The 17,369-nt window shown below is 44.1% G+C and overlaps 1 protein-coding gene across 2 annotated transcripts in view; it reads left to right on the top strand.

The window, feature by feature from the left end:
- The window catches only part of LOC147108694 (collagen alpha-1(XIV) chain-like), a 185,047-nt gene that overhangs the window by 119,189 nt on the left and 48,489 nt on the right, over nt 1-17,369 (top strand). For both annotated transcript variants that reach the window (XM_086005412.1, XM_086005411.1), the window contains exons 25-31: nt 8,602-8,741; nt 9,044-9,167; nt 10,897-11,040; nt 11,916-12,080; nt 13,167-13,205; nt 13,397-13,535; nt 16,963-17,105. In XM_086005412.1, coding sequence (XP_085861538.1) covers nt 8,602-8,741; nt 9,044-9,167; nt 10,897-11,040; nt 11,916-12,080; nt 13,167-13,205; nt 13,397-13,535; nt 16,963-17,105 — 894 coding nt within the window. The remainder of the gene's footprint in view (nt 1-8,601; nt 8,742-9,043; nt 9,168-10,896; nt 11,041-11,915; nt 12,081-13,166; nt 13,206-13,396; nt 13,536-16,962; nt 17,106-17,369) is intronic.

Below are 17,369 nucleotides of genomic sequence, written 5' to 3'. Positions count from 1 at the left end.
TTGCCCCACGGTCGACGCCCGTTTCTTCTGATCGTTTTATTTATTTTAATTTTTTTTCTTTCTTTCTTCTGGCCTCGGCCTCTGACAACTTCGCTTCAGGGATGGATCCCCATGAGGTGGTGCAGACTGTAGGTAAGTTCGGATCTGCTCGTCGCCAGTATTATGTCCGTGTGTAATTGAGACACGGACTGCAGGAGTTGGTTATAACAGGTCTTTACTGAGTGGAGACAAACTGGAACTAACTATGCAAAGTTACTACACGGGCTTATATACAGGGGTGGTCACTACTGGTACTGCAGTATACAGGGGCTGCAGAATATAGTTCATTCTGCAAAGTACGTACACTACAGTCATCACCTTTTTGACCTCTCTCCTTCCACTTGTGCCTCACACCAGCATCCTTTGCCACTGTCGAACCAATACAGTGCATTGCAGCATTCATGCCTCCCTCACTGCCGCCCTGTCCTCACGCTAAAGCAACTCTTGTACCTCCCTGCTTTCAGATGCTGATTCGCCAGGTGAGGAGACGGGCCCTCAAGCTACCACTGTGAGTGATTCTGAAGGCGAGGAGGAAGAGGAAGAAGCCGGACCATCAGTGCCACTCTCAGCCGAGGCAGCCCATGGCCATAATGGGGACACGTCTTCCCTGGAGGGGAGCAGGGGGGAAGGGTCTGAGGAGGGTGAAGCTCTGGGGCCCAGCAGGCTGCAGCAACGTGGGGGGCGGGCGGTAGAGAAGCTCGGTGGCCTTCTCCCCGGAGGGAGAGTATGGCCTCCAGTCCTGCCACAGTGAGCGCAGAGGAGGTGCAGCTCCTCGCTGAAATGGGCGCCCAGACGGAGCATAGGCACACTGAGCTCATGGCTGCAGTGGCAAGGATGCCTGACTCCATAGAGTCACTGGCAACGAGTGTACAGGAATTCGGGGCAGCACAGGCAAGGAGTCTGCAGGACTTCGGTGCAGCACAAGCGGCTTCCACGCAAGTGCTTAGTGGTGCCATGCAGTCAGTGGCTGGTCTGGTGCAGACACAGATTAGGGCCACACGAGCACTGACTGCTGCCACCCTCGCTGGATCGGGCAGGATTCGCCGGGGCCCTCGCTGCGCCGCACACGCCAGCAGTCTGTGCTTCAGCAGATTGCTCCGCATGCTGCAGTGCTGCCCCGTGCGAGTGCCAGTGTGTCGTCCGACCAGGGAGTGCCTGTGCTCTGTCAGGATGGCAGCACTCCTGCTGCCAACACTGTCACTCCTCCACTGCAGCTGCCACCACGCATAGGACAGACTGCTGCCGCCCATGCAGAGTTGGAGCAATGTAAGAAGTCACACAACACCAGGTTATAGTCCAACAGCTTTATTTGAAGTCACAAGCTTTCGGAGCGCTGCTCCTTTGTCAGGTGAAGTGGAGAGATGCATAAAGACACAGCTTATATAGTCAGAGAATAATGTCAGATGTTTACAGGTAATCTTTCTAACTGCCATTTATCACACCTCGGCAGAGAAATAATCACAGCAATCCAAGGTGTGAATGGTGTCCAAACAGGCCAGTCAGGAAAACATTACATCAAAGAACAATGAGGTGGGGTCACAAGGGGTCAAATGTTGCAGATGCTGGGGTCTGTGTGAAAAACAAAAAGACAGACAAAAAACATTTTTTTTGCTGGAAATCACAGCAGGTCCGGCCGCATCTGTGTAGAGAGAACAAGCCAACAATGACTCGAGTCTGGATGACCCTACGTCAGGTGTGGTGAACCGGGATCTTGGGTTCATGTCACGCTACATGTAACCCCACCTGACGTAGGGTCATCCAGACTCGAATCGTTGTTGGCTTGTTCTCTCTACATAGATGCGGCCGGACCTGCTGTGATTTCCAGCAAAAAAAATGTTTTTTGTCTGTCTTTTTGTTCTTCACACAGACCCCAGCATCTGCAACATTTGACCCCACCTCATTGTTCTTTGATGTAATGTTTTCCTGACTGACCTGTTTGGACACCTTTGATTGCTGTGATTATCTCTCTGCCGAGGTGTGATAAATGGCAGTTAGAAAGATTACCTGTAAACATCTGACATTATAAGCTGTGCCTTTATGCATCTCTCCACTTCACCTGATGAAGGAGCAGCGCTCCGAAAGCTTGTGACTTCAAATAAAGCTGTTGGACTATAACCTGGTGTTGTGTGACTTCTTACATTTGTCCACCCCAGTCCAACTCCGGCATCTCCACACCAGAGTTGGAGCAGTCAGCAGCCGGGCTCTCCAGGCCCAGAGCTGGTCCAGGCCGTCCCCCAAGGGCATCTGCCGACTCACTTTCTGACACTCAGCAGCCTTCCCCCAGGCTTGCTGCAGCCACTTGGGTCCCATTGTGGATGAGCTGCAGGGTGGGAAGGGACCAATCTCGCAAGCGAAGCAGATCACCCTCGCAGGCCAAAAAGTAGGAGGTGTGGCAAAATGTTGTGAATTTTTTTAGTGAAGGCCGAGGATCATGGTCATTTTTGGTTAACTCTTTTGTTCATTGTCTCCAGGTTGTGAGAGCCAGTTATGTGTCTGACTGTTTTTTGGGGGGGTTCTCTGTATTTGTTTGTCATGCAGGAAGGGCACAGAGTTTGTTAAATAAATAATTGTCTTTATTCAGATTGTGCATGTTTGCTCTATTTGTTGAACTATTTGTTGCCTTGACGGGCTCAGGGTTTGCGGAACGGTTCCATTCGTGTTCTTTCAATGGCACAAGCCATTCCCTCAGAGGGGGCCTAGAACCGACTTGCAATAAGCCGCTGATGGACGGCCCTTGCACTTTGTGCCTCCCTCCCGTCTTGGTGCTCCTCCTCCTCCTGCTCTGGTGATCCTCCAATGTTTGCTGAGGATAGCCAGGTTGTGCAGCATGCAGCACATTACAACGAAATGGGAGACTCGCTCAGGCGAGTACTGAAGGGCTCCCCCAGAATGGTCCAGACAGCGGAACCGTTGCTTTAGCACGCCGATTGTGTGCTCAATGATGTTCCTGGTTGCTTGATGGCTCTCATTGTATCGTTCTTCAGCAGGGGTGCTGGGCGCACGGAGTGGGGTCATCAGCCAGGTGCACAAAGGATAGCCCTTGTCCCCGAGAAGCCAGCCTCCTGGGTGAGCCAGGGCTTCAAAAAGGTCTGCCACAGAAGTCTGGCGCAGGATGAAGGCGTCGTTGCTGCTGCCTGGAAAGCGGGCATTGACAGCTAGTATCAGCTGTCTGTGGTCACACACCAACTGCACGTTCAACGAATGGAACCCCTTCCAGTTGCGGTAATCCTCGGCCTTCTCTTGAGGTGCCCGCAAAGCTACATGCATGCAGTCAATGGCGCCCTGGACCATGGGGAAGCCCGCTATTCTTGCAAATCCCATTGCGCGCTCTTGCTGCTTGTCCAGGGTCATGGGGAAGGAAATGTACTGATGCCTCCTTTTGAAGAGGGCATTCGTGACTTGGCGGATGCAGCAATGCACCGCGAACTGGGAGACATTGGCAATGTCCCCAGTAGCGGATTGGAAGGAGCCGGTGGCAAAGAAGTTGAGAGCCACCGTCACCTTCACTGCCACCGACAGAGACGTCCTGCTCCTCAGCTGAGGCTGCAGATCTGTCTGAAGCAGGTGGCAGAGCTCAGTGACCACCTCCCTTCTGAATCAAAGCCTCCGAATACATTGTCTCCACTGTCCTATTAGCATCTCGTCTGGTTTTGAATACCTCTTAATGTCTCTTTTACTTCTTTTGTTCTATCGCAGCCCTGACTTCGATCTATTTTGTTTCCTTTCCAGTTTTGAAAAAGGGTTTCAACTGGAAATGGCAACTCTAATTTCTCTCCACGGATGTTGCCTGGCCTGCTGAGTTTTTCCAGCATTTTCTGTTGTTCCTCCGAATACACTGCTCCTCAGACATGTTGAGGTATGAGAACTGTTGGCGGTATACCCTGGGAGGGTAAGGCCTCCTGTGCCGACGCCTGTTGGCCCTCCTCCGCCTGGCCATAATTGGCACTCTCTCTCGGCGTCTCTGAGCCCTCTCAATGCAATGGAGAAACCCAATGTTTCCACCCATTGCAGCCCCCATAGTATGTGGCCACTCAAGGCTATGGCACTGAAAAATCAATCCAACTGCAAAGTTCTGGGCTGAAGCCAGAAGTACCTGTGCGAGCGCTGACTCAATGCAGAAAGCTCTCTCCCTTTGACTCTCTGCAAATCTCTCTCTCTCTCACACAGAAGGAGTCGTCCAAAAATGGCTACCACTAAGAAGCCAGGAAGAGCCCCCTTTAAATAGCACCCCCACCAGCGACTGGGAACCGTTCCAGTCAACCAGTCGCTGGGAGCGCCAGGCGGAAAGGGGGGCGCCACTGAAGTTCCGGTTCGGGGCGCACCAAGGGCGTTGCACCATGAAATGACGTAAGGATCTGCGTGTGCAGCTGAGCGGGCGTTGCGGTTTTGCGCCGCCGCTAAATGTCCACTCAATTTCTCGAGAGGCGCAAGTCTCGCCGCGCCCGGGCGCTAGCTGCTTCGCGCCCCACTTATCGCCCTCTTAAGGCACTAATGGCTGGCGCTAAAAACTGAATTTCTCCCCCAGGGACTCTTGATTGTCTGCCAAGTTGCATTGTCCAATAGAGATGGACTTCCTATATTATGCAGGATAACTTGGGTTCCACTGTATAACAGCCTCACCATTTCCCACATAGGACAACAATAACACCCCAACAAATCTAAATGCGGATTTCTGAGTAGTAACAATGCTATATAAGGTCAACATACTCCTGATCAATTAGGTTATCAGACGTCACTCAGCAAGTTGGCTGGTTCCCACCAGAGTGCAGCCACCACTCGGGTACCTCAGTAACTTTTTATCTGTCTTAATTTGTCCACGTAAGTATCCATGCAGAAGCTAAGGTAGGTTAAAGGAAGAAATTGCTGGACTGGAATGTGAAGCAGCTACTGGAGGGAAGGAATGGACTTGGCAGGTAATAGTCATGTTTCTATGTACCTACTATAAATGGGCAGTTTTTAGAGGTAGCAGGTATACAGGTGTTGGATTCAAAAGTGAATTTGGTACTGAGATACATAGAGCACCTTTGGGACAGTCAGTGCTGGACCTTCTAGGGCATGTTGAAAAAGGTCATAACCAGATCTATCCCATAATAAAAGTAACTTACTAAAACATGGTTATAATTTTGCAATGCAGTGAGAAACTACTACAGGAAACTTTCTGGTATCCGGCACGGACGGGACCGACGTGGTGCCGGTTCATCAACAATTCTGGATAACCGAACGCTATAGTAAAAGAAACAGAGCTCAGAGCTCCGTATAAAGCAACAAACCCTGTTGCTTACCTTCAAAACAATCGGCACAAGTTGCAAGCGTCTCTGTAGCTTAGCAACAGCTTCAGCTACACCCTTGCACAGCAACAAATGGAGTAAAAAAAGTAACTAAAAGTAAAAGTTACCTGAACCGACTCCTGAATTTTGCCGGTGGATAGAGCATTCCGGTTATTTAGGGGCCGGTTAATCGAAAGTTTCCTGTAACAACTGTGAGCAGCCATGCTTGTTATGTGCAGGTAACTCATGTTTGTCTTCACAAGATTATTACTGATGAGGATCGTCATTTCTCCCATCTTAATTCTTGTATCGAAGGATCCTAAATGACAGCAATGACAAGTAGACAATCAGTCTGCCATCATTTTTACATGAAAAGTTACTTTGGAGCATTTTCACAGGGCTGACTTCATATAAATAGTTATATCCTGTTTAAACCAATTTTTCTCCAAAATAAATGTTTTACCATTGGCCTGTTGCCCACCTGATTTCACTCCCCTCCTCCTCCCTGGCAAACAGATAAAACACAAACCCGTTGATTGTAAACTTATGGAAGTAAAAGTCAGAAACAGGAGCCCGGACACGGGGAGGAAAACTTAAATTTGAAACCAACAGTGGGGAAACTGTTGTAGTATCCATTTGTTTCTTAAATGATCCCAGGGTTTTCGCCTCCATCAATCTGCCCAGAATTCCATTCCATGGGGTAGATTTTCCCGAACCTGTCGGGAAGAAGGCGGGACTTCCCCTTCGGGTTTTTGACCCACCTACTTCGATGTCCAGCCAATCTGTGCGATTTTCCCTTGATTGACCTTGTTGAGCCCGCCCAGCGGGCTCAGCAGGCCAATTAAGGGCCACCCGGCAACAGGTGACGTCACAGACTGAAATTTCATCTGTCAAGAGTTCTTGACAGATGAAATATCAGTGTTTCACAGCTGTTTGAAGCTGTGAAACACTGACACTCTGAGTTCTAACATGAGTCCTTTTGCACAGACTCAGTTAGAACTCTCACCGGCACTCAAAGCTGAAGGCTGTCACTTTTGACAGATCGCAGCCATTCAGCTTTCAGTTCCGGCTAAGTGATGCGCTCCCGACGGCTACAGGAAGAAAGGCTGTGAAGGTAAGTACAGGTAAGTAAAAGTTCTTTACACACTTTAGACACACCAAACACACTTACCTTTACACTCATGCACCCATCACTCACCTGAGCACCGACATCGCGACCCCTCCAACTCCTTCAACCCGACGGCCCACCTGCTCTAACCTGGCGTGGTTTTGAGCCGTCGGGAAACCCACACGAAACCCCTCAAAATAGGGATTAGGCTAAAAACTACCTGTTAACAGGCAGTTAATTGGCACTAATCCCTTCCCGCCTGGTTTCGGCGGGTCCCAGTGTGGGGCGGGTACCCGCTGCCCCTGAAACTTACGTGGGGCGGGGTTTTGGGCGGGATGGTGTCGGGACCCCCAAATTCGGGATTTTCCCCCCCCACACGCCTGAAGCCCCGCCTGACGGCTCCACGAAAATCTAGCCCTATGTGTTGTTCACTCTCTGTATGAGCTATTTCTTAAGTACATTTATTTCTTCCTTTGGGGCTCTTTTCTGTTGTTTTCCAGATGCTCCGTTTGTTTACCATAGTTTTGGATTTTCTACTCTGTGTAATTGAAACCCTCCACCATTTGCTGTGTTTCTTTTTTTCTGGTACTCTTTCTGTGTTTCTTAATATTTTTCTAGGTCTCTGTATCTTTGTTTCCTTGTCTCATTCTACATATCCTTTTGTGATGCATGTGTTTGATGTCTTTCTGCAGTTTCCCCACTGTTGGTTTCAAATTTAAGTTTTCCTCCCCATGTCTGGGCTCCTGTTTCTGACTTTTACTTCCATAAGTTTACAGTCAATGGGTTTGTGTTTTATCTGTTTGCCAGGGAGGAGGAGGGGAGTGAAATCAGGCAGGCAACAGGCCAATGGTAAAACATTTATTTTGGAGAAAAATTGGTTTAAACAGGATATAACTGTTTATATGAAGTCAGCCCTGTGCAAACACTCCAAAGTAGCTTTTCATGTAAAAATGATGGCAGACTGATTGTCTACTTGTCATTGCTGTTATTATTGTTCATTAATTTAGAAGGAATGGTTTATTTGCTGGTAATTTACTGCTGGAAAGTAAACTTGTAATACCAATTAATGCAGGAACTGAATTTGAAAAATTGGGGCTGTTTTCATTAGAACAGAGGATATTACAAGGTGATATTATAAAGGTGTTCAAGATTATGAAGGGATGAGACAGAGTAGATAGAAACAGCAGCCTGGAAAATGGTTTGCGCCTGCAATCCCTCTGCTGGAATGGGTAGGCCCGAGGCACAACCGATAATGGGCCTCAGGCCTCATTTATTTGAGATGCTTGCTGGTGAAGTGGATTTAAATTTGGGCTACTACTTCAACAGCAGCGGCCCTCTGGTAGGTCCTGGGGGAGGGAGGGGCGACCGGGAGGGGGGTGGTGGGGAATGATCAGGAGGGGGTGGGGGTGGGGGAGGGGAGCGAGCAGGAGCTGGCAACCGTGTTCGGCACTTCTGCTCCTCTCGGCTTTAAAAAAAATTAAAAATCCAACTTACCTGGGCTCTTCTGGCCATGATCCTGTCTGTCGCCAGGTTTCACTGGCAGCTCCGGCACTGAGCCCATGGCTGTGATCAGCGGTAACATCATGTCGGGGTCAGAATGACGTCATTGGACCTCAAAATTTAAGTATTGATGTGGCCCCTACCTGCCTGCAACGGGTGCCATCCCCGTGACTGGAATTGGCAGTGTTAATATGGTAGTAGGCGCAAACTCATCGGGAACACTGCGGGAAGCGCCCGATTATCATTTTAATCACCAGCTTACCCCATTCCTGCAGGATTAAAATCAGGCCTTTTGTTTTTACAATAGATAAACTATAACGATCTCATTATAAAAGTAAGTAATACTGGTAGTGATTTAAAGGCACGTGTTGTGGTTGTAAGGTTACCTCTGTAGTGACATCATGAACATATTCATAAAGAATCCTTCAGCTTGGTATTTCTAGTGAAATTTTAAACGTGTCTTTTGAAAAAAAAATATTCCCAGTGGTTCTGTTAATTGGCCACATAATGGTTTAAGATATCATCAAAATCTTTTTTCTAAATCCAAGTCAGCAATCCTTTTTTATGTTAACCTGCCTGTTCAAGGTTAACAGAACAAAGCTTTAAGCCTTTAGTTTAGAGAATATTTTGCAGCTTTGTTTAATCAAGTTGTGTGATAGAAACAATCCATTTCCCTTTCTCCATTAGCTTGCCGTGATATCACAGCAGACTTAAAGTTCATAATCGATGGATCCCGGTTTGTCGGAGGAATAAACTTCAAGAAGCTCATTGCCTTCCTGTATGACAGTGTTAGTGTTTTTGACAAAATCGGCCCAGAAGGAATACAGGTAATGTTTGATGTCTGGACCCAATATTTTCTCATTTCTTCTGTTATCTTTTTGTGATCCTGCTCACAAGCTTCTCATAAATCATGATCACCTTTTCTGTATAAAGGACTTGTATGAAAACTCATCTACAGCTCATCCTAAAACAGGAAGTTATTAGCTTGTACTTTTCCTGTTTAAATAAAAAGTAATTAAACTGCTTATTTGCATTAATAATTGTTTTTCAAAATCACATGTCCATTTTTCTATACTGAAAATGATCAGTAGAGAATATGTTTTTTAATATGCTGATTTATTTTTCACAGGTGTCAGTGAATCAGTTTAGTGGTCACATGAGAAATGAAATTCAGTATGGCACCTTTGAAAATAGAGAGAGATTACTGGGAGCAATCTATGACATACCGTACAGAGGAGCGGACTCTAACACAGGTATAGACACTGCTGACAGGTCACAATTGTAGGCCCATGACTTGTAATCGTCTAAGATACTGTTTGACGTTAAACTCTGAATTATAACATTTTGTTTGAAATTCAGTCCTCTGCAATCAGTACATCGGAAACTTTTATCATTTATTCAGGATCATAGAATCATCGAATGATAGAGTACAGAATGAGGCCATTTGGCCCATTGTGCCTGTGCCGGCTCTTTGAAAGAACTATCCAATTAGGCCCACTCCCATACTCTTTCCCCCATAGCCCTTAAAATCTTTCCTTTTCAAATATTTATCCAATTCCCGAAAGTAGTTATTGAATCTGCTTCCACCAAATAAAAAAATAGATGGGTTTATTTTGATGATCCAACAATCCTACATTCAATACATGTTCTGTTAAGTGAACAGACTAAATTTGCCTCCAAAATCACAACCACTTACTTATTCAGGAGCACAAACGTGGCCCATCCTCCACCCCTTCCACCACGTACCAGTACTTCTAAAGAAAGAATTAGCATTGTATCTAGCATGCACTATTAATGGAGTTATTTTAATATATATAAATAATAAATTATGCCGTGTGTGGTTTTATTGCAACTGCAGCCATTTGCACAACGTGAAATGTGTATGCGAGGTAAATATCCTCAGCAGGTTGGGGTCTATCCTCCAACTTTTGTTTTAGCAAAGTATTTTATTTTTCTCCACACTTCAGTTGGGAACATAGAAACAGTGGTAGAAAATGTTGCTAACCATAGCAGCTCTATCTCTTTAATCCCAATTTACTGCCCTTCCATTATCCCTTAATACCCTTACTTCCCAAATAAGTATTGATCTTCCTTGTAAACACTTCAGTTGACTTTGCATCTGTGGCCTTCTGAGGCAATGCATTCCACATTCTCACAAACCTTTTGGGTGAAGGTATTTTTCCAACACTCGTTTTTAATTGGCTTAACTTAAATTCTAAGGTGCCGTTGTAGCAGATGATACTGCTCTGCATCTGGCTTTCTGGTGACTTAGATCCGGTTAAGACATTTCCGTGCAGTTGTTGCCAGGTAGTTGTGCCAGGGCTTGTAAATATGGTTGGTGGAATCTTGGCATGTGTTCCCAGTCAGGTTATGCTGGCTGTTGATCACCTTGGCATGCCTTCTTTCATGTATTCTGGTTGAAAGTATGACATACTGTCAGTGGGGTACATCTGAGGAAGCATCTAACATTGAGGTTAGTCAGACAATTGCATACCATAGTGGTGCCATTGGATATGTTGTCCCAGCTTTCTTTGGAAATGGGATTATCTGTCGAAGTGAGGTTTGTTCAACAGGAAAAGAATAAAAAAAGTTGTGAAATGGCTGCAATATGCTTACCCTCCATATACTTAACATTACCTAGCAACCCTGGCTGTCCATTTACATCTGAAGTATTGCATGCCAGAACATCAGGAAATGGTGTGCAGGATGTTCCCATCCACAAATTAATATTTCAGTGAAGTACTCATCTGTTTGAGATGGGCACTCCCTTTGCTGGCATTCCACACCTATAGGAAATTTCACATGGGGCAAAGTGGGCAGAGATCAGGGGTAATTGATCTCCGCCACATTTCCCACTGATTAGCCCCCCCAAAATTAGACAGCCCCCTATTGGAAATCTATGCTTACATTCACGTAGCTGTTAGTTAAATGGTTATTAATATAGGACTTCTTGATCACAAGCTGTTTTATTTTGTTTGATAGGCAAGAATGGCGTAACATCTAATGATCTGTTTTCCAAAGAAGAAACAATGCGAAGGAGAGGTGTTCACAAAATTTTGATCATAATCTCTCGTGGGACTGTACTTGGTGAGATAAGCCAAACTGTACAACAGTTGGCACTGAAAGGTGATCCTATAGGCAACTACCACTCAATGAAATGAACTGTTACTAAATAAATCATTGTTAATGCTTAAAATATTTCTAGAATAGAACTGTATGATAAATTAAGGGCTGAAGCAGTTGTTACAGGTGCATATTTGTAAAAGAAAATAACAGAGGATCAGTGGTAATGTTCTGTTAGCGTATTTGTGTATAAAACAGTTTGGAAGACGGGAGAAGTGAAGGCAACATCTATTACTGTGGAACTGTACTGGGTTTACTTTCACAAAACCGCAAATGACTCGCACCGTAACAATGAGATCCCTCTGCCTGATGCTTTAAGAATGCCCTCTTGTATTTGACATTTTATTGAAGAATTATTATTCATCTATGACTCAGCCAATGTGAACTCATAAGTGTGCTAGTGGACCTCCTGTGACATTCTTCATGAGTAGTCTGGAATCTGACGCACAGTTTTGACATTTAGCTGCTGAGCCATCCTGTCCCTTTAAGGTCACTGCTCAAGTGGGAAAATGGTCTCAGTAGACAAATCCAAGTAAATGTTGATACTTGTAAACTGCAGAGCTCTTTCAAAGGGCAGCTGTTGGAAACTTGTACATTTCAGGCTCCAGGTTAATGACTGGCTTTCTTTATCTCCATACTTCTATAAAAATTGTGCTATCTGAAGAGTGATAGTTGCACATTAGATACAAAACTTATATATAAGGAATATCAGAGTTTGTGTAAAAAGTATTACCAGTATTTATATCTAGTTTGCTAAATGTGACAAGTACTGTAATTTGTACCAAGGATAATATAGGCAGCATCACAATGGGCAGCAGATAATATCTGCATGCCAAAAGTTTTGTCATTGTAAAGTTTTTCCAATTGTTTTTACACAGGGTTCTTTATCTTTGTTCTTGGGGTTGATGATGCTGATGAGGAGAAAATGAATGAAATTGCAAGCATGCCCAGCAGCAGAACTGTTTTTTATGTAGATGATCTCAATGATTTAAGCACGATTGGAAACAAATTAATTGCATCCATTTGCCAGACTGTCTCTACAAGTAAGTGTTTTACTTTCTCAAACTGCATATTTGTTGCCCTTACAGGAAATACAAAACTTAGGAATGTTTAAGGAAACTGAGCTTCAGCAATACTGTGGTTATACAATACTGATCCTCTTAACCACTAAAGGCCAACTGCAGCTTTGGTTGACACATTCATATGAACTGCTGTCTATTTAGTAAGATGAGAATAACTTTTGCAACTTAGAGGTCCTGGTGCAGGATTTCCCATTGAAGAGGTCAGGAGTGCCACGTTGCAGCCCGTACGATTGTCCATCAATTAAAAATGTGTGGGCTGCAAGTTGAGGGTATTGAGGTCTATACCTGAATTTGTGATGTGAACTCCCATTGAGTGAAGGTCTGCACTGAGAGTGTTAAATCATACACTTTATCCCCTAGGTTCTTCAAAATTGTCAACTTAAAAGCACAACCGATAAATATTGACTGGGTAACTTGCACAATCTTTAAAAGACTTGTATTATTTTTTACTTGCTTCATTTCTATTACTTTGAGTTGTTAATTCCCCCCCCTCCAAATAAGTAAAAGCTATTCATTAACCGAGCGCCCAATAAATCTGTTGGTTTATTGAAAGATATGTGTGATAACTGAATCTGTTCTCCAATTGCTGACTGCTTTCAGTTGGTATTATTCTACCTTTGATTCAGATGATCGTGGGTTCAGTTGCAGGACTTCACCAGTTAGCAGGCGGTACTTCAATGTAGTACTGAGGGAGCGCTGCATTGTGGTAGGTGCCATTCTTCCAATGGGATGTTAAACTGTCTGCTTCTCCTGCTGGATGCTAAAGATCCCATGGTGTTATTCAAAGAGCAGGGAGTTCTCTCGATATCCTGGCCATTTTCTGCTTCCTCAACGAACAACACCAAAAGCATATTGACTGGTCATTTACTTTACTGATGGCCTGGCTGTGTGTAAAATTGCAGAGCTGACCTGCATTACAGTCACTGCACTTAATTGTATATGAAGCATTTTAGGATATTTTTGAGTGACGTCTTACATAATTACAAAACCTTTTCTTCCAAAGATTAGTAATTTGTGAATAATTGACTTCTCATTACTTGTTTTCAGCTTGCCCCTTGACAAATATTAGAGGCACTGTCGTACCAGGTATGAAGTGAATGTAGTTTATTCTGATTCAGTTGTATCAATTCTACAAAAAGTGTTAATTCTAACATTCTGGAAATAATACTGATAAAAATGGGAACTAAAATTCTGATGGCTTCTCAATTTTTTTTATATACCAAAACTGGTTTTATATGTCGGCAAATCACATTTATAGTTTGATATATCTCTTATAGGAATTAACATGATGGAGGCATTCGGCTTAGTAGACAAAGAGTATTCAGAACTTGAAGGAGTTTCTATGGAGTCTGATATCTTTACAGGTTCACCATCATATAGTATTTTTGAAAATGCTCAGCTTACACAGGCTACCAGGTGTGTATGAGCTTCAACTCCATATTCTCCCATCTAAAAAAACACCTCTGTAACATTGTCCACCTCTGCTCCCTCCTCAGCCCATCTGTCATTGAAACCCTCATCAATGTTTTTGTCACCTCTAGACTTAACTATGCTTTATGCTCACCTGGTCGGCCTTCCATTCTCCACCTTCCATAAACTTCAGTCCTATACCAAGTATCATTCATCCATCGCCTCTGTTCTGTGTTTAAATGCATTTATGGCCTCACTCCTTCCTATCTCTGCAATCTCCTGTAGCCTTAGAATTGTTTCCCCCACCCATCCCTTCAATTTCCCATCCTAGCTTCTCTATCCTCCTTTCCCACAAAACCGTTTCCACAATATTCATTTCCTTGTTTTTGTAAAGTGCTCGCAGACAATATCCTTCATTTGTGGAGTGCTGTACAAATGCAAGTTGTTATGATATTATAAAAAGAATCACTACATGTTTGCATTTCCTTGCCATCACACATTGTCTAATGCATATTTCTGTGTCACATTTAAAAAAAATATAAAGTAGTAAAGGTAATCATTAACAACATACAGAAAAACTCTCCATGGAACAGAACATACAGAAGCCACAATATCTGCAAGCTCTTAATTGACTTTCTCAATAAATAAAGCCATGGTTCTGATTTCCAACATAAATAGAAATTAACCTTTGAATAAACTCATCCTGTGTATTCTTAATATCCGTTAGACTTTATAGCCTTAAAGGAGAAACACCTACACTTTAGCAGCAGAATAATACGTGTTTTACATGGTATAATATTCCTTATAAAACAATATCATCTGACTTGCTATGAGCAGCACCACAGGAGGTACATTACAATATTTTTCTATGTTACAAATTTTGCATGTGGTGCACACTTCATATTCACAACCCTTTCTCCCTGTAATTTTTTTTTCTGTTGACACTTACAATGGACTGCCTGTGTAAACAGTTACATGATTCTGCATGTAAACATTTAATAATGAGAAAATTGTATGTAAACAGTTCACCGTCACAGTTTGTTAATAAACCAATTGAATGACTCAAAATGTCTTTTGAAAATAATTCCTCTGCCAATTTATCTTAGTAACTGAAATATTGAAGCCCTAAAATGCACATTTTGAAATAACACGATTAAATTTAGCAATTTGATTGTTTTTATACTTCAAGCCATAGCCCGTCTCAAAAGCCTAGGGGGAGAAATTCAGTTGTGCCCCGTTTGGGGGCGGTAACTGAATTAGCAAGCCATTTAGCGCCCGGCGCGGGAGTACCGCCCCGGCCGTTAAATTGGGCTTACCACCCCGGCAAGGAAGCGGAGCGCTATCTCGGGTGCTCCACTTCCTCTCGGGGCAGTGTCTGGGGCACAAAGCACGGTGGTGCCAGAGCACTATGCGGCTGCTCTGCGTAGCGCTGATGCGTTTCATCACCCCTCCCCTTCCGTTAAAGGGGAGGGACGCTGTGCACTCTGCAGGCCATTTGACGGCCTCCACTAGCCCAACAGGGTGGTGTGGTGCCGTGGCCGCAGCCCGGCACCGAGACGTGATGCCGGGCTGCGCGATGGCAGCCACGGCCCACGCTAAGGGCCGCCATGAGGGGCAGACCTGGAGGTCGGCCAAATCAATGAAATGGCGGTGCGGAGTGCAGCTGGGCTTCCCCTTTAATTACCGCCTCGCGAACCGAGGTCAGCCTGGTTCGTGACCCATGAGGCTGTCACTGACATTGCCTGCAGCAGCTTCACAGGCCACAGGCGAATTTCTGCCATGGGGCGGTAAGGGGCCGCATCGTTTGGCGATGATATCATTGGCGATGATATCATCGCCGGTGGCGCAGCGCCACGGGGCCGCCGCTAACTGCCCACTGAATTTCATGGGAGGCGTCAGTGGCACCGCATCCAGGCACAAGGGGATTTGCGCCCCCCGGGGACGCTAACGAGAGGTGCAAACCAACCCAATTTCCCCCCCCTAGACTTTAAATAGATACTTTTACATCACAACAGTTGGAAAGAGTTTTCAACTATATCCAATAATTTCAATTCATTATGTTTCAATTTCAATGTAACTTCAATTTGTATGTGATTTCTCTCTCTATCATTTATATGAATGTATATTTTAGCCAGCATTTCCTTTACACCCAACTATAGCTAAATGTACCACCATTTAATACCAATTCCGTTATACAATCCTTATGTCCTTGTCAAACAATTGTTCAGAAATCTGTCATGGCAAGAGCTCATATTTAAAACTACAATAATTGGAGTTAAAGAATGTAATGTAATGTGCAAAGTCAGAAACTGTAATGGAACTTTTACATTAGCTGGTATTAATTGTAAATTGCTTATTGCCATACTGCATTATGTTTGTACAATACACCAAGTCATAACTGTGTCATGTTTCATGTTGATAGAATCTGGAAACAGCCTTTACTATTTGTAAAGAATTTTAGGCAGTTGGTGTATGGAAAAGCTTGCTGTTCTTAAGCCTTTGCTAGAATTCCTTGAAAATGCAATGAATCTACATTACACTGCAGTTTGTGAGCATCCATTAGGCCAAACTAGGACACTAGGCTTGAATCTATAAATATCCCCAGCAAGCAAAGCTAAGCAGGCTGAAACTTTGTACTGTGCACAAACAAATACCTCCCATGAGTATATTGGGAAACACTGAATGGAAAAAAATGGATTTAAAATAAAGAATACTTCAAAATGTTTGAAAGAACTCCCTAGCAATATAGTGCAGCATTGTAAAAACAATTAAATCAAAAGCAATCACAATACAGCGCATGGGTCATTTCCAGCACATGTGGCTGTATTGATTTGTATTGTGGGTTCAATGACGACACATTCATGAAAGAGAATGACTTTTTATCTAAAGTATGCTCAACTCAGTTAACAGCTAAACAGGAGACACCATCTTAGAGATCCATCTAAAATAAAACTAAACTCTCTCTCTCTCACATGCCCTCTGCTGGTCAGGCATAAATAATCAAACAGGCAAATATGCTGGTAAGGCATCATAATCAAACAGGCAAATACCATCACTATTTGCTGATATCATTACAGTGGCCAGTACTAATTGCGCCTCCTTCCATTCACTGCCTGCCTGGCTGGAACTGTCAGAAAGTGCTTGGCCTCCTTGGAACTGTCCACTTGATTAAAATCATCAGCTCACTGTGGAGTGCAGAGGCAGACCTGGGTTGCATCACTTCATGTTATGGCATTCCTGAGTGTGGCTTTCCAGCAGGCCTGGGCAGTGTTGGGAAGTGGACTTGACAAAAGTTAATCAGTCAATTGCTATACCCCCGACCCCCGCCCCACTTTGTCCCCATTTATCAGTTAAAATACAACTGTTAAAAAATAAGATTTCAAGAACATATATTTTTGATTTGTTTTTTGAATTGCTGTATTTTTTTGTCTAGGAATATCCACCCCACAGGACTACCTCCAGAGCACACTATTACACTGTTGTTCCGATTGCTGCCCAATACTCCTAAAGAACCATATGCAATTTGGCAGATTGTGGATGAAGATTTTCAGCCTCTTGTTGGAGTGGTGCTTGACCGTAAGACTTTCATACTCAAATTAGATCAAACGGGTGATTAAAAAAAAAATTGCACTTCCGACAGGAAACCATATTATAAAAGGGAGCCTTGCTGGCTGGGAGTGTATAATGGGAATTCAAGGACACATGAATTGGAACGTTACAGAAAAGAGTAGAATGGCCCAAATTCACAATATGCCCTCCCAGTGGATAGAGCTCCCAGCTGGGGGTACAATTTTGTAAAATAACCCCCTCAAAAATATTGAAGGTTACTAGTTGATGCTT

The sequence above is a fragment of the Somniosus microcephalus genome, chromosome 13, assembly GCF_052327205.1.
Source record: "Somniosus microcephalus isolate GS21.2 chromosome 13, FLI_Smic_1.0, whole genome shotgun sequence".
In the NCBI taxonomy this organism is placed as follows: domain Eukaryota; kingdom Metazoa; phylum Chordata; class Chondrichthyes; order Squaliformes; family Somniosidae; genus Somniosus; species Somniosus microcephalus.
This window is presented reverse-complemented; position numbering and strand designations above follow the sequence as displayed.